Source organism: Sinocyclocheilus grahami, unplaced genomic scaffold, assembly GCF_001515645.1.
Source record: "Sinocyclocheilus grahami isolate Dianchi unplaced genomic scaffold, SAMN03320097.WGS_v1.1 scaffold1097.1, whole genome shotgun sequence".
NCBI lineage: Eukaryota > Metazoa > Chordata > Actinopteri > Cypriniformes > Cyprinidae > Sinocyclocheilus > Sinocyclocheilus grahami.
The window spans coordinates 289,045-310,610 of record NW_015506276.1 but is presented as its reverse complement, the minus strand read 5'-3'; the positions used below and the strand labels follow the sequence as shown (position 1 = coordinate 310,610).

The following is a 21,566-nucleotide window of genomic DNA, read 5'->3' as shown; positions in this document are numbered from 1 at the left end:
GGTAAATATGACATTTATTATAATGGGTTTATGTGAAGGTTGTTTTAAGTTCACTTAAATTAGAAGTTATTTTTTAAAGTCTAATAAATGTTAAATTGATAGCGCTCAATTATACTGTAATGTTGAATGCTATAATCAATGGTTAAATATGAGAGAAATCAGTATTAGTATCATTGATACTGGCCTTCAGTCATAAATAAAGATGCCATTAAACAAATATTTAAAAAAATATACTGTATACTGTTTTTATGTTGTTTGTATATTAATTTGAAGATTGAATGTGAAATTAATGCAATATAAAAGTATATTTGAAATCTTTACTGTTAGTTATATGTAGTTATATATATATATATAAAGTGTGTGTCCTTTTATAGTCTTTGTAATGCATTTTGCATAAGGTTTTTTTGTTACTTATTTAGATAGATATTTATATATTACAATATATATATATATATATATATTACTGTCAATTACTGTATTATATTGTAACTTGTTTTTAATACTATAATATTTATTATATTTTAATAATTCTTACCTTCTATAATCTTTCATATATATATATACATAGAGAGAGAGAGAGAGAGAGCTAGATAAAAATACATTATCACATGAACAAATTAATATTAAGTATTTAAGTATTTATTTTTTTATTTTAATATTCTTAAATACTTTTGTATTAATGCATCAGACTATTCTGCTTTTTTGAGGTGTCTCTTAGGTCATGTAGTGTGTGTGTGTGTGTGTGTGTGTGTGTGTGTGTGTGTGATGTCACATCTTGAACAGGTTTAGTCTTATTTTCCCTCCTCAGCCTTTTTTAACCCACTTTTCCTCGAATCCAAACACATTTTTCCTCCTCCTCTGGCTTCCACACATTCCCGTCCCGTTTGACTGAAAGCACACAGCGTGAGAATGTGTCTGCAGAGCGAGGATTGACCGTGTTTGATGAACGTGTGTGTCAGGTTTCGGACGGCCGAGCGACTGGCGGACGAAGAGTTTGAGCGAGAGCGAATGCGTTCTGCGCCTCGAGGTCTCAGCCTCACTCTGAGCCCGACGGACACCTGTCAATCATCCCGCAGTGCCACGCCCTCCTCTGTGACATCACAGGACGAGCAGGACACGCCCATCACGTCGTACCCGCCCTCTGAACCAGGTAAATCCACCTGTCACAAGCTCAGTACGTGACCCTGGACCACAAAACCAGCCATAAAGGTCAATAAATAATACTTCCATTGATGTACAGTTTGTTAGGATCTGACAATATTTGGCTGAGATACAACTATTTGAAAATCTGGAATCTGAGGGTGGAAAAAAATCTAAATATTGAGAAAATCATCTTTAAAGTTGTTCAAATGAAGTTCTTAGCAATGCATATTACTAATCAATAATTAAGTTTTGATATATTTACGGTAGGAAATGTACAAAATACCTTCATGGAACATGATCTTTACTTAATATCCTAATGATTTTTGGCATAAAAGAGAAATGTATAATTGTGACCCATACAATGTATTGTTGGCTATTGCTGCAAATATCCCCCAGCGACTCAACACTGCTTTTGTGCTGCAGGCTCACATTATAATCACTGAACGCATGTCATCATATAACATCATTTCAGAGAAAAAACACACAAAATGAGTAACCGTTGAGCCGTCTGTCTAGTTTTAATCACTGAAGGCGTCTGGATTCACGTCAAGCGTCAGAAGCAGGTAGATGTTTGTGTGTGTGGACAGAGATGATTGTTTTTTAGGATGTCATGGACGTTTATCATGTTGAAATGTCTCACAGCTGCTGATGTGTTTCACAGAATCATGAATTTTGCACATGTTCGACATGCAATGATTTAAACATGTGCCACGTGTGATGCTTGATTTATATAGGGGTTATAATAAATTATATTTATTACTTCATTAACTTTTTAGTAGTGAAAGTGTGTGTGTGTGTGTGTGTGTGTGTGTGTGTGAGACGCGTGTCTTGGTGGCAGGTCAAGTCTTTAACTCGCGTGAGGAAACGTGTTTGGAAAAACCAAAGCAAAAGCAACTGTTCTGAAGTCAGTGCGTCTTTATTTATCTGTTTAAAAGGACTCAGTCATGAGCGCTGATACTGTAACCTCTCCGTCACCTCACGCACACTCGCTCTGAAACAGGCTGTGTGTTATTTCTCAGAGGAGGTGTGTGTGTGTGTGTGTGTTTGGTGGAGTGCTGACACAAACAGGTGTGTTCCCTGTTCATATGCAGTCGGGGCCACAGAGGGCCCTTACAGAGCCCGTCATCTGAGGGACTTTATTAGTGCAGGACGATGCAGGAAGTCACATGTTGATCCTGATCACAAGCACACTATACACACTATATACTGCTCTCTTCTGTTCACCAAGGTTGCATTTATTTAATTAAAAATACAGTAAAAATTGTGAAATATTATTACCATTTAAAACAGCTGTTACCTATGTGAATCTATAGTCTAATGTAATTTATTGCTGTGATCAAAGCATCATTATTCCAGTCTTTCAGAAATCATTCTATGCAAGTAAGATTAAAAACAAAAATTTGATCAAAAGTGACTGAAGATATTTATAATGTTACAAATGATTTCTATTTCAAATAAAGGCTGTTCTTTTGAACTTTCTATTCATCTGTGTATCCTGAAAAATAAAATGTATCATGGTTTCCACAAAAATATTGTGCGGCACGACTGTTTTCAACTTTGATAATAATCAGAAATGTTTCTTAAATCAGCATATTAGAATAATTTCTGAAGATCATGTGACACTGAAGACTGGAGTAATGATGCTGAAAATACAGCTGCGCATCACAGAAATAAATTACAGTTTAACACATATTCACATAGAAATCAGCTGTTTTAAATCATAATAATATTTCACAATTTTTACTATATTTTTGATTAAATAATTGAGCCTTGATGAACAGAAGAGACTCAAAAACATAAAGAAAAATCACCTTCTCCACAGACACCAATGATCTAGAACCGGACGTGGAGGCCAGTCTAGAACCCGAGGAGAAGGACATAGAACCCAGAGAGGAACAGGAAGAGGAAGTGGAGGAGATAAGTGCTGAACAGGAAGTGGGCGGAGCCGAGGAGCGGGCGGAAGAGGAAGAGGAGGGGTCTGAAAGGGAAGCGCCGGATGGAGAAGCGGAGGACAGCGGGATCTTGAGTGATAAAGAACGACAGAACGAAGAAGTGAACGAGAAGGATAACTGCTCCGCCTCCAGTATATCCTCAGCCAGCAGCACACTAGAAAGAGAAGATCGACTCACTGCAGGCGGAGCGGACACGGGTGAGAATAATGATTACTAAATAATAGGGATGCACCGATGTATCGGCCGCCGATATTTATCAGCCGATTTTTTATTATTTTAAAGCCATCGGCATATCGGAAATAGCATGAAAAGGGCCGATACCGATAGTTTATTAATTAACTGCATGGAGACAACGAGTTGCATAATCCAGCGTTTTTCTCTGGGTAAAATAATTAAATACTTGCCAAAACAAAATAAAATCTGTAAAACTTTTTTGTGAACAGAGAAAATATTTTGCTTTATTTACCGGTGTTTTAGCCTACATTATTTCTGAATGATAATAATAAAATAATAATAATATATTAATAATAAAATGCATCGTACAGCCTACTAATTTAGTTTTTTCCTCTCAGAACGCTTATAGGAGTAGCGTTTTTTTATCCATGCTGCAAAAATAGGCCTACTTTAATGTCTTTAAAGCGTTTTTAACCCCTGCTTTATGCAGTTGACCAATATCGGTATCGGTATCGGCCAATAGTTGTTTGTTAAAATCGGTATCGGTATCGGCCAATAGTTGTTTGTTAAAATCGGTATCGGTATCGACCAATAGTTGTTTGTTAAAATCGGTATCGGTATCGACCAATAGTTGTTTGTTAAAATCGGTATCGGTATCGACCAATAGTTGTTTGTTAAAATCGGTATCGGTATCGACCAATAGTTGTTTGTTAAAATCGGTATCGGTATCGGCCAATAGTTGTTTGTTAAAATCGGTATCGGTATCGGCCAATAGTTGTTTGTTAAAATCGGTATCGTATCGGCCAAAAAAAATCCTAGCGGTGCATCACTACTAAATAATATTACTGAAATGTGTCCATAAAAAAAACTATTAAAAATAATCATTGCTTCAACTATAAATAAACTAAATTTGGTTAAAAATAAACTAAAGTTGGTTAAAAATGGTAAATATTAAATATTATTATATTTAACAAAATACTTAATAAACGTATGTGTTATATTGAATATAATACAAAATAATTGTGTGTGTGTATATAAAGTATATATATATATATTACAAGATTAAATATTACATTTAAAAAATCTGAAATATACAAAAAATACACAAATACATTAAACTATAAAAATTGCTGCAAGTAAAACTGGACTAAAATGTAAGTTTAATCTGAAATATCTGAAATATTAAAATATTATGGTAAAATTTAAAGCAATAAATATTATTAAATGTAATATAATACATAATATACATACACATGTATTGTATGTAATTGTATTAATTTATCATATAATTTATTATGAATTAATGATATTATAGTAATTATTATTAATTATTTTAATTCTATAAGTAATGTAAAATTAAATATTGAAAATCTGAAATATTAAAATAAAAGGTGAACTAAAATGTAAAGCTAATTAAAATTAAACTAAAATAAAGAATATTATTAAATGTAATACATAATATATATTCATATATACCAATGTAAATTATTTATATTATTATATTGTTATTATAATATTAAAATTAAATATAAATATAAAATAATGCACAATTAAATATATATTTAATATATATAAATCCATTTTGAAATGCTAAACTATAATAACCAGTTGGCCCAAATGTAGACTTTTTTGACATTTTCTACACTCATTTTAAGAAAAATATGGCTAAATGTAGTGCTGTCAAAAAATTAATCACGATGAATCGCATACAAATTGTGTATATTTATTATTTATATATAAATACACATGCATACACTATATATTTTGAAAATATTTACATGTCTATATTTATATTCATATAATTTATATTATAAATATATATATTTAATATATAAACGTAACATATTTTTCTGAAATATATACATGCATGTGTGTGTGTATTTGTATATACATAATAAATATACACGGTACACATATATTATATAAACAAAAACTTTTATTTTGGATGCGATTAATCGTTTGACAGAACTAGCTAAATGTATTTAAACATAGCAAAATGTGAGTACTGCACTCTTAATGGTAGCTAAAATCATGATCATCAGAGATGGGCTTAACCGTCGGTAAACTAGTAACTGGTGTATCTGAGGTCCTTCTGTCTGTGTGTTTGCTGCAGGTCAGAGCGTCAGAGACGTGAATGAACAACGAAACAAGATCCTCGACAGCAAGCTCTTCATGCTGGACATGCTTTACTCGCAGAGCAAGAAACCCTCAGAGGAAGACGAGGACGAAGACGAGCTGGCCGAGGACAAAGAGCGAGATGCAAAAGAAAAGGCTGAGGATTCGTCGCAGGACGCGACGCCTCGGGAAGAGAACGATGCTATGAATGAAGAAGACATTAAAGTCGCGAACCAGAGCAACGTGCGATCGTTTGCCGAGCGCTTCGGAGACATCGTGAAGGGTCTCACCTCTCCACCAATAGAAACGCAGGAACCTCCTCCTCCTCCTCCGCCGGCTCCGAAGAAGGAGTCGGACTGCATCTGGGACCAGCTGATGGCGAATCCGCGGGATCTGCGCATCGGCGACATCGACTTCACCGATCTGGGAGACGAGGATGACCAGGATGTCCTGGACTCTGGGAGTTTATACAGCTCTGGCGATCTGCAGGCTCCGCCCCCTCCGCCACCTCCCTGCCCCTTTAACCTCCCGGCCCCACCCCCTATGTTCGGCTGTCCTCCGCCCCCTCCCATGTTCAGCATTCGCTCGCCTCCGCCCCCTCCATGCTTCTCCAGCCAGGCTCCGCCCCCTCCCTGCTTCTCCAGCCAGGCTCCGCCCCCTCCTCAGCAGCAGACGGAGCAAGCGCCGCTCTTCCAGAAGAGGAAGAAGACCATCCGCTTGTTCTGGAGTGAAGTCCGGCCCGCCGACTGGATCTACCGCAACCACAAACGCAGCCAAGAGTCGCTCTGGTCCAGACTTGAACCTGTCAAACTTGACACGGCTAAACTTGAACACCTGTTTGAGAGCAAATCCAAAGAGATGCCCGTGACTAAGGTGAGCAGAATCACCGTCACAGTACAATCAAAACTAATTTTTTGCTCAAGTCAAATGAAGTTTTGTTCTGGTGTTTTTTTTGACTGCACAAAAAACAAATGACTCTTAATTGTTGCACTGATGATTGTATCTGTGTGTCGAACAGAAAACGGCAGCGGATGGGAAACGGCAGGAGATCATCATTCTGGACTCCAAACGCAGCAACTCCATCAACATCGGTCTGACGGTTCTTCCCCCGCCGCGCACCATCAAAACCGCCATAATGAACTTTGACGAGTACGCGCTCAACAAAGAGGGCATTGAGGTGCAGAAAAACACACATCTGTTACATTTTGCCATTTTAGAATAGGGCTGGGCGATATGGCCAAAAAAAGTATCACGATATTATTTTTTTTCATATCAATCGATATCGATAATTATCACGATAAATGTCAAATCTTTATTTCTTTCAAGTTTAAAGCCAGATTTTTGCTCTAAAGTGACAGTTGTAGAAACCAGACCATTCATTTTCCTTAACAAAATAAATATGTAAGTAGAAAAATTAATTTCTAAGTTTCAGCATGTTCTAATGAGTGATATCGTTTCAAATCAAGAACCTGATAATATTAATAATAATAATATCACTATTTTTGTCTTTTAGAAATGCACATTTGATAGTGGCTTGAGTTAGGATGCAGAGGTAAATTTTTGTTCTTTATCAAAATCAGTAACATCTGTAAAAATTGTAGCAGCCTCAGTTTTATATGGTTAAATTGATCAAGTTACCAAGTTTTTTTATTTTTTATTAAGCATTGGTCTCCCATAGTAGCATACATTTAAATCATGATAAACACAGTTAAAACCACACATATAGCACCTCAATACCATGGTAAAAATATAACTGTATGGTTTTTAGGTAGCCTATTTGTATGAAAAACTGTATACTAAAAACTAGAGGTCGACCGATAGTGGATTTTACCGATACCGATAGCTAGGTTGGACCACACTGGCCGATACCGATTAATTAACCAAAATAAATATGTAAGTAGAAAAATTAATTTCTAAGTTTCAGCATGTTCTAATGAGTGATATCGTTTCAAATCAAGAACCTGATAATATTAATAATAATAATATCACTATTTTTGTCTTTTAGAAATGCACATTTGATAGTGGCTTGAGTTAGGATGCAGAGGTAAATTTGTGTTCATTATAAAAATCAGTAACATCTGTAAAAATTGTAGCAGCCTCAGTTTTATATGGTTAAATTGATCAAGTTACCAAGTTTTTTTATTTTTTATTAAGCATTGGTCTCCCATAGTAGCATACATTTAAATCATGATAAATTTAAAATGGTAAACGAAAACTAAAACAGAGCTTTACTATTTAAAAAAAAGTAGCAGCAGTACTGAACCATACTTTGTAAATGAATAAACATATTAATATGAATTATTATATTGATCATTAAAGTTATTTCATAGTTTACTAATGTTAAAAAAAGAAACGTTAAAATGTAAAAATATAGCCTATTAGTAAGAGTAAATGTTGAAATGAACACACTAGGAACAATACTTTTACAGCTTTCATTAATATTACAAAAGGACTCTTACTGTAAAGTAATTTCAACAGTCATGCTTAAAGATGGCCATCTTTAAATATCTACACAAGGCCATAGCATTAAAATTACAGACATATGTTATTGATATTGTATGTGTACTCTCACACTTTATTTGCTTCTATTTTAGAACACTGCATGATTATCTAATCAAAATAAAAATAAAAATACGCAAATCACACACTGGACAAAAGCGCAACGATGCAGGGCTCTACGCTTATTTTTCTTTTTAGGAGCGCTTGTGCTCCTAACTTAAAAAATTTAGGAGCACAGTCAAAAATTTAGGAGCACCAAAATTTGATCAAAAATACCCTTCCCATTACGAGGTGATATTTGACTCCTTAAAGTGATTTACAGTAGAATTTTGTTTTTACCTTTTGTAATGGCATTTTTCTAACTTTATTAAAAGTGTCATCTTTTATGTCAAATTTAAAAAAAAAAAACATTTTTTTTATAAACTTTTAAAAAATTCTAGATAAAACCATAGAATAAGAACAAGTAGAATGAGAAGAATAAGTTACTAATCAAATGAAATCAGTATTAAAATTAATTTGTACAGAGGTGGCACAGAAGAGCACACAAGTGGCTTGTAGGTGTATTTTCAGACATTTAATGAGGATCAGAGGTGGCGTGAGTGCAATTAAATCCATAAATTCATGTTATGGCATTTTTCTAACTTTATTAAAAGTGTCATCTTTTATGTCAAATTTTAAAAAAAAAAACATTTTTTTATAAACTTTTAAAAAATTCTAGATAAAACCATAGAATAAGAACAAGTAGAATGAGAAGAATAAGTTACTAATGAAATGAAATCAGTATTAAAATTAATTTGTACAGAGGTGGCACAGAAGAGCACACAAGTGGCTTGTAGGTGGATTTTCAGACATTTAATGAGGATCAGAGGACGCGCGAGTGCAATTAAATCCATAAATTCATGTTTATTAATGAATTTAATGATTAATGATTAAAAGATTAATGTTTTAAAAAATTTCGAATATAGAAATATTAAATGATTTAAAGAACTTAAAAATGAAACTAAATCCGCCAGCAGGTGGCGACAAGTCACTGATTTTATCACTGAATCATTCATTCAATTGATTCATTCGAACGGCTGATTCATTCAGGAATGAATCAAGTGATTGTCTTTATGAACAGGTAATCATGAATCACTGACTCACTAGATTAGTTTAAAAACGCAGATCATAAACGAGACACCGCTGTGTTTGAATGGAGATGTGCAGCGGCTGAGCTGTGACTTTGTTGCGAACTATTTTCAATGTGGCATAAATGAGTTTGAAGTTCGGTGTTTAAAAAAAACAAAGCAAAGGGAAAGAGAAAGTGCGATCTGTATTACAGCTCTCTATATGAAGCATAAAGACTGTATTAGAGCATCAGAAAGAGCACAATACATAATTCATAGCCTAGGGTGAAGTCATTACGTACATTAACAATGATTTGGGACAAATATAATGTAATTTAATGGAAAACTATGTGAATGGTGCTCTGTTCCGCGGCAGGATTTTCTTTTGAGTTTGACGTTTCCCGCTCTGTGCAGCACGCAGTGTCACGTGTCAAAACAAACAACAGGTGCTGTCAGTGATTTCCGCCTCTAGAGGCCGCTCTCATACTGTATAATGGCAGCGGACCCTTCTCAGCCACTCCAGCAACGGACGCAACCCGGAAAACTATCGGCATTGATTTTTGCCGATAACCGATAGTTCCGCCAATCAACTATCGGTGCCGATTAATCGGCAAAACCGATGAATCGGTCGACCTCTACTAAAAACATTCGGTATAAATGCACACATGCTATAGCTTAATCACAAATACATATTATAATTATATACCATTACTCCTGTAATAAAATTCAATGCAAATATCCCACATTTCTGCCACAATACCATGGTGCAGTGCAGAGGTGTCATGGTGTCAAAGTTGGCCAGATTTTTGAGCCAAGTGAATTTTGAATGCAGCTTTCAAAAGAGAAAAAATAGCCGAATTATATTTTCTATATTTGATACAATCACACCAGTGTGATTAAATCGTTCAGCGCATCATATCATCAGCTGCTAAATTAAAATCTGCATTCGCTGGCTAGCGGTGAGCCAGAGACAGACGCGTTTTTACAGCACTGCGCATTATAACCAATCACACACGATGCTGTTGAGCTTATGAATGCAATGGCCAATCAGAGGTGTTCAGATGAGTCATTGCTAAAATGCCGGTGTTTTCTTCACGCTCGCTGACTGAATACCTCTTTCTGGCGAATTCTTTAGTTAGAAACAACAAAGTGCAGATGTGTGTATGAATCTGTAAGTAAGATATTCATTTCACAGTGTAAACAGCTTTTAAAGGGAGTTTTTGAGAGTGCTTGAACTCTAGGTTGTCAGTGAAAATGTTCTTTGCTCTCTTTCTGTACAATGAAAGTGTCATGATAAGTAGCCTAACTTACAATGTTTTTATTCACAATTACTTTCAATGTTAAATTCACATTAAATATAAAGTCAGTCGTATTAAAACTATGTTATGGCATGACACCCATATCTGTTACTTAAGTAAATAGACAGGTTTTTATACATAGTTAATAGACTATATTATTAGGCTACTTTGACCATCGCCCACTATAGATCAACTAACATGATCTATAAAGGTAAGAATCAAGATATTTCATGATATAGTTTGGGAATGTTTTGAATAAAAAGGAAAAAAATAAAACATAAGAACATAAGTGCTATTGTGCCCCCCCCCCCACTCGTGCCCCCTCAAAAATAGAATGTTACATTTTGCCTTAGAATGTTACAATTTGCCATTTCAGAATGTTACATTTCACCATTTTAGAATGTTACATTTTTGCCATCTTAGAATGTTACATTTTGCCATTTTAGAATGTTATATTTTTGCCATCTTAGAATGTTACAATTTGCCATCTTAGAATGTTACATTTGGCCATTTCAGAATGTTACATTTCACCATTTTAGAATGTTACATTTTTGCCATCTTAGAATGTTACATTTTCGCCATCTTAGAATGTTACATTTGGCCATTTTAGAATGCTACATTTTTGCCATCTTAGAATGTTACATTTTCGCCATCTTAGAATGTTACATTTTGCCATTTTAGAATGCTACATTTTTGCCATCTTAGAATGTTACATTTTGCCATTTCAGAATGTTACATTTCACCATTTTAGAATGTTACATTTTTGCCATCTTAGAATGTTACATTTTGCCATTTTAGAATGTTATATTTTTGCCATCTTAGAATGTTACAATTTGCCATTTCAGAATGTTACATTTCACCATTTTAGAATGTTACATTTTTGCCATCTTAGAATGTTACATTTTCGCCATCTTAGAATGTTACATTTGGCCATTTTAGAATGCTACATTTTTGCCATCTTAGAATGTTACATTTTGCCATTTCAGAATGTTACATTTCACCATTTTAGAATGTTACATTTTGCCAAAGAATGTTACAATTCGTTATTTCAGAATGTTACATTTTACCATTTTAGAATGTAAAATTTTGCCATTTTAGAATGCTACAATTTGCCATTTTAGAATGTTACATTTGTGCCATATTTGAATGTTACATTTTGCCATTTTAGAATGTTAAATTTCACCATTTTAGAAGGTTACATTTTGCCATATAATGTTACATTTGGTCTTAGAATGTTACAATTAGTTATTTCAGAATGTTACATTTGGCCATTTTAGAATGTAACAATTTGTTATTTCAGAATTTAACATTTTTCCTTAGAATGTTACAATTTGTTATTTCAGAATGTTAAATTTTTGCCTTAGAATGTTACATTTAGCCTCATCCCTCTCTCATGCTGTAGAAAATCCTGACAATGATTCCCACGGAGGAAGAGACGCAGAAGATCCAGGAAGCTCAGCTAGCGAATCCTGACATTCCGCTGGGCAGCGCAGAGCAGTTCCTGCTGACACTGTCCTCCATCAGTGAGCTCTCTGCACGCCTGCAGCTCTGGGCCTTCAAACTCGACTATGAAGCCACCGAGAAGGTGAGCGAGTCTCTTCTGCTCAGCAAGGCTGCATTTATTTGATCAAAAACACAGTAAAAACAGTGAAATATTTTTACAGTTTCAAACAGCTGTTTTATGTCTTATGTGAATAAATGTTAAACTGTAATGTATTTCTGTGATGCGCAGCTGTATTTTCAGCATCATTCCTCCAGTCTTCAGTGTCACATGATCTTCAGAAATCAGTATAATATGCTGATCTAAGAAACATTTCTGATTATTATCAATGTTTTCAGGATTCACAGATGAACAAAGTTCAAAAGAACAGCGTTTATTTGAAATAGAAATCTTTTGTAACATTGTAAATATCTTCACTGTCACTTTCGATCAATTTAATGTGTCCTTAATTAATGAAAGTAAAAACAGTGAAATATTTTTACAGTTTCAAACAGCTGTTTTATGTCTTATGTGAATAAATGTTAAACTGTAATGTATTTCTGTGATGCGCAGCTGTATTTTCAGCATCATTCCTCCAGTCTTCAGTGTCACATGATCTTCAGAAATCAGTATAATATGCTGATCTAAGAAACATTTCTGATTATTATCAATGTTTTCAGGATTCACAGATGAACAAAGTTCAAAAGAACAGCGTTTATTTGAAATAGAAATCTTTTGTAACATTGTAAATATCTTCACTGTCACTTTCGATCAATTTAATGTGTCCTTAATTAATGAAAGTATAAATTTATTTTAAAGAAAAACATTTTGAATGATATTATATTTGTGAGTACATGCAACTGTTTTTTATTCAATATATTTAAAAAATGGACAAAATCCTACAAAGATTAACCATTCTTTCTGAAGAATTGACAGAATTCTAAATAAAATGGGACAGTTTGATCTAAAAACTAACATAAGTGCTACTTAGATGTTAAACATAGGGCTTAGTTAGTTAGTTAGTTAGTTAACTAAAACTAAAACCATGAAAAAGCTTTTTTTTTTTTTTAATTCGGAATAAAATGAACTTTAACTGAAATAAAATGAAAAATAAATTAAATTTAAAAATTTTTATTTTAGCTAGTTGCCAAGGATACATTTCTCAATTAGTTTACCTTGATGTACTAAAATAACCTAAACTAAAACTTAAATAAAAATTAATAAAAAATATATAGACATATAAAAAAAAAAACTAATAAAAATAACAAAAATGTGCAACAAAATGACTACAATTTTAACTACAATTTAAATTAAAACATTAAAAATATATAAAAATAAAATAAAAACAGAAACTATAATCGTATAACAACACTGGTTAACTTAAGACGTATGAAGAGCACGGCCTTAGTCATAAAATTATCTGTTTTAGATTTAGATCACTGATTTAGATCAGTGTTGTGAAAGTGTCAAGTGTTAAGGTCCTTGCACACGGAGTCAGAAATTTTTATATATGTGTTTTTTCATGTTTGTCATCCTTTCCTATCAAAATGCTTGCTACGGATGCGAAAACGCAGAAAATCTAACCTGGTCTGAATTTTGGGGACGAAAGTTTCAGAGGCATTGTGTAAACGTGATTGACACAACATTATTTTTTAACATGAGAAAATTTCGGACGATAATTTCGGTCTCAGTGTGCAAAGACCTTTACACTTACATTAGTACTGATATTAGACCGCGCTGACGTCACGTTTACAGACTCTCTTTACCTGCAAAGGTGACAGCGCTAGTGAAGACGCTCGGAGAGCACAGAACATTCCCATCTCTCTCTCTCTGTGAAGTTTCCAGCATTCCTCGGGTTGTGGTGTTTTATCGTTCTCTGACGCAGGAGATGTTTTCAATCGTCCTAATGGAGAGGCACATCGTGTGCTACAAACAAAAGACTCAATAACCAGAAACACATTTGTTTTCTCCTCCATCTCAGATCCTGAAGACACAGGGAATGTGGTGTTTCACAGATCTGTACCTGCGTATAAAACACGTCCTATAACTCATCTGCTCACGATGCTCACGATCTTTAATGTGCTGTCAAAATGACCAGGCATTTAATAGGTTAATTAATCATCAGTGTTATTGTAGCTAACTAAAACTAAACCACAAAACAAGTTAAATAAAAGTTAACTAAAAAGAAAAAAAAATATATATATATATATATATGTATGTTATATATATATATTATTATTAATATAATTATTTCATCTTTCTACTAAACTAAAATAACTAGTTTATCTAAAATAGCTTAAAAAATGCAAAATACACGCAACAAAATTCCTTTACTATAATTAAAATAAAAACCATAAAAACTTTTGTTGCTGGAAATAAAATAAACATTATCAGAAATAAAATATAAAAAACAACTTTAAAACTGTAATTTAATTTCAGCTAGTTGCCAAGGAAACATTTCTCATTTTTGATGTAATACAAATAACTCCGTTAAACTAAAATAAAATGCTTAAAAATATGGGCATTTAAAAAAAATGCATAAATAATAAAAATGACAACTCACAACAAAATTACTAAAACTTTAACTAAAATGAAAATGAAACCTATAGTTTTTAATTACTTGAAATAAAAAAATACTGATCTGAAATAAAGTTTCAGATCATTTAGTTTAACTTGATTTACTAAAATAACTAAAAATGTATCTATATAGACCCTAATATATTTAAAATACCTTTATGTTATACTAAGTATAGTTCAAATCTATTAATATATTTACTGACAGATAACTTGAGACTTACTGGTATAAAAATATAATTAAACTTTATTTGGCGTGCTACTCGTGCACAATGCACTTTTCTTAATATTAAGTCTAAAATGTGTTTTAATGTCACTTTTGATGAGGATTGTAATAATATCGGTCTTTAAATGCAAAATATTTAGTGTACCTGAAGTATACTTGCAATAGTTCCACTTTAGCACAATCAAATATACAAAGTATATAATTAAAGTGCATTAAGTACAAAATTAGTTGTTCCAATTTAGCAGACTTTAAGTAAACCAGTTTAGTATACTTAAAGTACAATTGCAGGGAATTTTATTAAGTACATAAATATGAAAATGTATTTGTAGTATACTTGGCATGAAATAAATGTATTTCAAATACATTTAAGTATATTTATATTTCACTAGGGACATATAAATAAAAAAAACTAATAAAACTGAAAAAAAACCCTACAAAATGAATACAACTTTAAAATGAAAACAGAAAATATAAAATAAAAATGAATTCAAACTTGTAATAAAACTAATAGTAGCTCTATTCATAGTAAATGACACTGTTAATCATGTTAATCGTGTTTCCGGTTTGACAGGAAGTGGCCGAGCCACTACAGGACCTGAAGGAGGGCATGGATCAGCTGGAGAAGAACAGAACGCTGCGCTTCATATTTTCGACTCTGCTGGCGATCGGAAACTTCCTAAACGGCTCCAGCGTGAGACTTCAGCACGACACGCACTCAAAAGCTTTATTATCGTTATTTTGATGTGTCTGACTGATGATGTTTGCGCAGGCCAAAGGCTTCGATCTGACGTATCTGGAGAAGGTCCCTGAGGTGAAGGACACAGTTCATAAGCAGTCGCTCCTGCATCACGTCTGCAGCATCGTGGTGGAGAACTTCCCCGACAGCACAGACCTGTACTCTGAGATCGGCGCCGTCACACGCTCCGCTAAAGTAACACACGCTCCTCTAAAGTAACACACACTCCTCTAAAGTAACACACGCTCCTCTAAAGTAACACACACTCCTCTAAAGTAACACACACTCCTCTAAAGTAACACACACTCCTCTAAAGTAACACACGCTCCTCTAAAGTAACACACGCTCCGCTAAAGTAACACACGCTCCGCTAGAGTCACACACGCTCCGCTAGAGTCACACACGCTCCGCTAGAGTCACACACGCTCCGCTAGAGTCACACACGCTCCGCTAGAGTCACACACGCTCCGCTAGAGTCACACACGCTCCGCTAGAGTCACACACGCTCCGCTAGAGTCACACACGCTCCGCTAGAGTCACACACGCTCCGCTAGAGTCACACACGCTCCGCTAGAGTCACACACGCTCCGCTAGAGTCACACACGCTCCGCTAGAGTCACACACGCTCCGCTAGAGTCACACACGCTCCGCTAGAGTCACACACGCTCCGCTAGAGTCACACACGCTCCGCTAGAGTCACACACGCTCCGCTAGAGTCACACACGCTCCGCTAGAGTCACACACGCTCCGCTAGAGTCACACACGCTCCGCTAGAGTCACACACGCTCCGCTAGAGTCACACACGCTCCGCTAGAGTCACACACGCTCCGCTAGAGTCACACACGCTCCGCTAGAGTCACACACGCTCCGCTAGAGTCACACACGCTCCGCTAGAGTCACACACGCTCCGCTAGAGTCACACACGCTCCGCTAGAGTCACACACGCTCCGCTAGAGTCACACACGCTCCGCTAGAGTCACACACGCTCCGCTAGAGTCACACACGCTCCGCTAGAGTCACACACGCTCCGCTAGAGTCACACACGCTCCGCTAGAGTCACACACGCTCCGCTAGAGTCACACACGCTCCGCTAGAGTCACACACGCTCCGCTAGAGTCACACACGCTCCGCTAGAGTCACACACGCTCCGCTAGAGTCACACACGCTCCGCTAGAGTCACACACGCTCCGCTAGAGTCACACACGCTCCGCTAGAGTCACACACGCTCCGCTAGAGTCACACACGCTCCGCTAGAGTCACACACGCTCCGCTAGAGTCACACACGCTCCGCTAGAGTCACACACGCTCCGCTAGAGTCACACACGCTCCGCTAGAGTCACACACGCTCCGCTAGAGTCACACACGCTCCGCTAGAGTCACACACGCTCCGCTAGAGTCACACACGCTCCGCTAGAGTCACACACGCTCCGCTAGAGTCACACACGCTCCGCTAGAGTCACACACGCTCCGCTAGAGTCACACACGCTCCGCTAGAGTCACACACGCTCCGCTAGAGTCACACACGCTCCGCTAGAGTCACACACGCTCCGCTAGAGTCACACACGCTCCGCTAGAGTCACACACGCTCCGCTAGAGTCACACACGCTCCGCTAGAGTCACACACGCTCCGCTAGAGTCACACACGCTCCGCTAGAGTCACACACGCTCCGCTAGAGTCACACACGCTCCGCTAGAGTCACACACGCTCCGCTAGAGTCACACACGCTCCGCTAGAGTCACACACGCTCCGCTAGAGTCACACACGCTCCGCTAGAGTCACACACGCTCCGCTAGAGTCACACACGCTCCGCTAGAGTCACACACGCTCCGCTAGAGTCACACACGCTCCGCTAGAGTCACACACGCTCCGCTAGAGTCACACACGCTCCGCTAGAGTCACACACGCTCCGCTAGAGTCACACACGCTCCGCTAGAGTCACACACGCTCCGCTAGAGTCACACACGCTCCGCTAGAGTCACACACGCTCCGCTAGAGTCACACACGCTCCGCTAGAGTCACACACGCTCCGCTAGAGTCACACACGCTCCGCTAGAGTCACACACGCTCCGCTAAAGTAACACACGCTCCTCTAAACTATATAGACATTAAAAAACTTTATAAAAATGTTCAAAACATACAAAAAATAGCATGTTCCTGATTGTCAGTGCAGTGCAGGGTTATTATCATTAACTAAAACTACTACCATTAAATTGTACTTGATATAATATAAACGTTAACTGAAATAAAATATAGAAAAACTTTTTCAGGTAATTGCCAGGGCAACATTTTTATTTTCATCTAGTTTAAGTACTAAAATAACTAAAACTGAAATACATTTATTAATTTATCAGATGCTTTTATCCAAAGCGACTTATGAATGAAGAATAAAAATTTATTAAATAAAAAAGAAATTAATAAAATAAAAATGGAAATGAATAAAGACTATTTAGACATATTTTTAAAAAAACTAATAAACATTTAGGAAAACTTGCGAATGAGGAATAAAAATAAAATAAACATAAAATAAAAATTAATAAAACATTGTTGAGAGAATGAGAAAAAGATATAAAAACTACACAGACGTTTAAAAAAATAATTAAAATGAGGAAAACTTGCAAATGAGGAGTAAAAATGTATTAAATAAAATAAAAAGTAATAAAAACTATGTAGACATTTTAACTTTTTCAGGTAATTGCCAGGGCAACATTTTTATTTTCATCTAGTTTAAGTACTAAAATAACTAAAACTGAAATACATTTATTAATTTATCAGATGCTTTTATCCAAAGCGACTTATGAATGAAGAATAAAAATTTATTAAATAAAAAAGAAATTAATAAAATAAAAATGGAAATGAATAAAGACTATTTAGACATATTTTTAAAAAAACTAATAAACATTTAGGAAAACTTGCGAATGAGGAATAAAAATAAAATAAACATAAAATAAAAATTAATAAAACATTGTTGAGAGAATGAGAAAAAGATATAAAAACTACACAGACGTTTAAAAAAAATAATTAAAATGAGGAAAACTTGCAAATGAGGAGTAAAAATGTATTAAATAAAATAAAAAGTAATAAAAACTATGTAGACATTTTAAAAAATGCAAATGAGGAAGATATTTGCAAAAGAGGAATAAAAATTTATTAAATTAAATAAAAATTAATAAAACATTGTTGAGAGAATGAGAAAAAGATATAAAAACTACACAGACGTTTAAAAAAAATAATTAAAATGAGGAAAACTTGCAAATGAGGAGTAAAAATGTATTAAATAAAATAAAAAGTAATAAAAACTATGTAGACATTTTAAAAAATGCAAATGAGGAAGATATTTGCAAAAGAGGAATAAAAATGTATTAAATTAAATAAAAATTAATAAAATAAAAAGTATAAACTATATATAAATAGAATAAATAATCAAATAAAATGTATAAACATTAAAAACAACCAAATTAGAAGAACTTGCAAATAAGGAATAAACAATTATTAAATGAAATAAAAAAAACTTATAAAAATGACAAAAACACAAAAAAAACAAAAACTTGAAAAAAAACCTAAAATGAAAATATTAAAATAAAAACTAAATCAAATAACTTCAATAATAAACTGTAATTGTAGATGAATGCTGCGGAAGTGACGTCTGCGTTTGTGTCTTCGGTCCGCAGGTGGACTTCGGCCAGCTGCAGGAGACTCTGACTCAGATGGAGTGGCGCTGCAAAGCATCATGGGACCACCTGAAAGTCATCGCAAAGCACGAGATGAAGCCGGCGCTGAAGCAGAAGATGTCGGACTTCCTGAAGGACTGCGCCGAGAGAATCATCATCCTCAAAACTGTCCACCGCAGGATCATGAACAGGTCATATCTGGGTCAAATCTGGGATATGTGACATTAATCAAGATTAGCTTTATCTCTGTTGTTTCCATACCAGGTTACATTCATTTCTGTAAAAATAAAATGTAAAAAAAAACGTAAGATACTTGAAAATGTAAGATCTAAATAAATAATTTATAAAAAAAAAAATCAAAATAAAACTAAAAATTAATTAAAATTATAAAAACTTTATAATATAAAAAACACGTAGTAAAAATGTATTAAAATAATCAAAATGTGAAATAAAAATAAATAATTTTTTCAAAACAATCCAAATAAAACACGTACTGAAAATGTATTGCAATCATAAAAATAAGAATCATTTTAAAATAAATAAAAATCTACAAAAAATAAACAAAAAAAACCCTAACCATTTAGTGGTCATAAACATTTTAAATAAAATAAAATAAAATAAACCTTTTTAACACTTTTAAAAATGTATTACATTTTTTTGATTTATTAAAATTATATCATTTTATAATAACAATTGAAATACTAAAAATGTATTAAAAATTTCAAAAATTTCAAATTTCAAATAAATCTTTTAAAAATAAAAAACTATCAAAAAACACTTACTAATAAGTGTAAATAATTTTTATTTAAATAAAAATCATGACGGTATACATTTGATTAATATTTCTTTTAATAAAACAATTTGAATAAAATAAAAAAATTTATTCAAATCATAAAAATTTTAAAATAAAATTAAATAAAATGAAATACTTAAAAATGTAAATTAGAAATGTAAATTAGAAAAAAGAAAACAAACAATCAAAATGCAATAAGCGTGAGAGCGGTCAGAGGTCCAGTATAAGCTCTTGGACTCGATGGGAGAGGGTTTTATTAATCGTGTTGTTTGTGTGGCAGGTTTCACTGGTTTCTGCTGTTCCTGGGTCAGCCGGCGTACAGCGCTCGTGAGGTCAGCGTGACTCGGTTCAGTAAGCTCCTCAGTGAGTTCGCTCTGGAGTACCGCACCACTCGCGAGCGCGTCCTGCAGCAGAGACAGAAGCGCGCCGATCACAGAGAGAGGAACAAGACGCGAGGGAAGATGATCACAGACCTCAGCACACAGGTGAGATACGCACACCTGCACACTATTTTAATTGTTTTATTTTTTAATTATTTATTTTAATGATTTATTTTTTTAGTATTTTATTTAGATTTTTTTATATGTTTTCTATTTAGATTTTTTAATGATTTATTTTTATTTTACATTTTTAATTTTATTAGTAGTAAATGTGGGCGGGACTGTAGATATTATTTTGTGATGTGGGTGGAGCTAGAGATTTTCATGAGTGATGTGGGCGGAGCCGGGGATGTGATTATTCACAGATGTGGGTGGGACTATAGAAGTAAATGTGGTGTGGTGTGGGCGGGGCTAGATTGATGAATATTCATAAATCACTGCCACACTATTTGAGGGCGGGCCTGTAGATATTATTTAGTGATGTGGGCGGAGCTAGAGTTGTGATTATTTTGTGATGTGGGTGGAGCTAGAGATTTTCATGAGTGATGTGGGCGGGGCCGGGGGCTAAACGACCTAAGAGAGACACACTGGGTAATTAACATCCTGTCTGTTTCAGTAACAGAGCTGAAGGACTTTAAAGTCGTTTGATGAGTTCCAGCGCTAGAGGGCCTGCAGCCATCACACACACACACACACACACTCACACTCACTCACTCACTCACTCACACTCTCAATCACACACACACACACACACGCACTCACACTCACACACGCACACGCACTCACACTCACACTCACACACGCACTCACACTCACAATCACACTCACACACACTCTCACACACACACTCACACTCACACACGCACTCACACTCGCACACACACTCACACTCACACTCACACTCGCACACACACTCACACTCACACTCACACTCGCACACACACTCACACTCACACTCACACTCGCACACACACTCACACTCACACTCACACTCGCACACACACTCACACTCACACTCACACTCGCACACACACTCACACTCACACTCACACTCGCACACACACTCACACTCACACTCACACTCGCACACACACTCACACTCACACTCACACTCGCACACACACTCACACTCACACTCACACTCACACTCACACTCACACTCACACACACACACACACACACACAATCACACTCACACACACAATCACACTCACACACTCACACACACACTCGCACTCACACACGCACTCACACACGCACTCACACTCGCACACACACTCACACTCACACTCACACTCACACACACACACACACACACACACACTACGCACTCACACTCACACTCACTCACACTCACAATCACTCACACTCACAATCACACTCACGCACACGCACACGCACACGCACACGCACACGCACAC

General features: G+C 35.4%; 1 protein-coding gene across 1 annotated transcript in view; it reads left to right on the top strand.

Annotated features, from left to right (window-relative positions):
* The window catches only part of fhod3a (formin homology 2 domain containing 3a), a gene marked incomplete at its 3' end in the record, with an annotated part of 34,538 nt that extends 14,264 nt beyond the window's left edge, over positions 1-20,274 (top strand). Inside the window, exons 12-20 of the mRNA XM_016252260.1 lie at positions 960-1,150; positions 2,966-3,292; positions 5,383-6,257; positions 6,403-6,561; positions 11,690-11,872; positions 15,139-15,258; positions 15,337-15,498; positions 18,973-19,163; positions 20,046-20,274. Of these exons, the coding sequence (XP_016107746.1) occupies positions 960-1,150; positions 2,966-3,292; positions 5,383-6,257; positions 6,403-6,561; positions 11,690-11,872; positions 15,139-15,258; positions 15,337-15,498; positions 18,973-19,163; positions 20,046-20,274 (2,437 nt within the window). The remainder of the gene's footprint in view (positions 1-959; positions 1,151-2,965; positions 3,293-5,382; positions 6,258-6,402; positions 6,562-11,689; positions 11,873-15,138; positions 15,259-15,336; positions 15,499-18,972; positions 19,164-20,045) is intronic.
* Between the last annotated feature and the right edge of the window lie 1,292 nt (positions 20,275-21,566).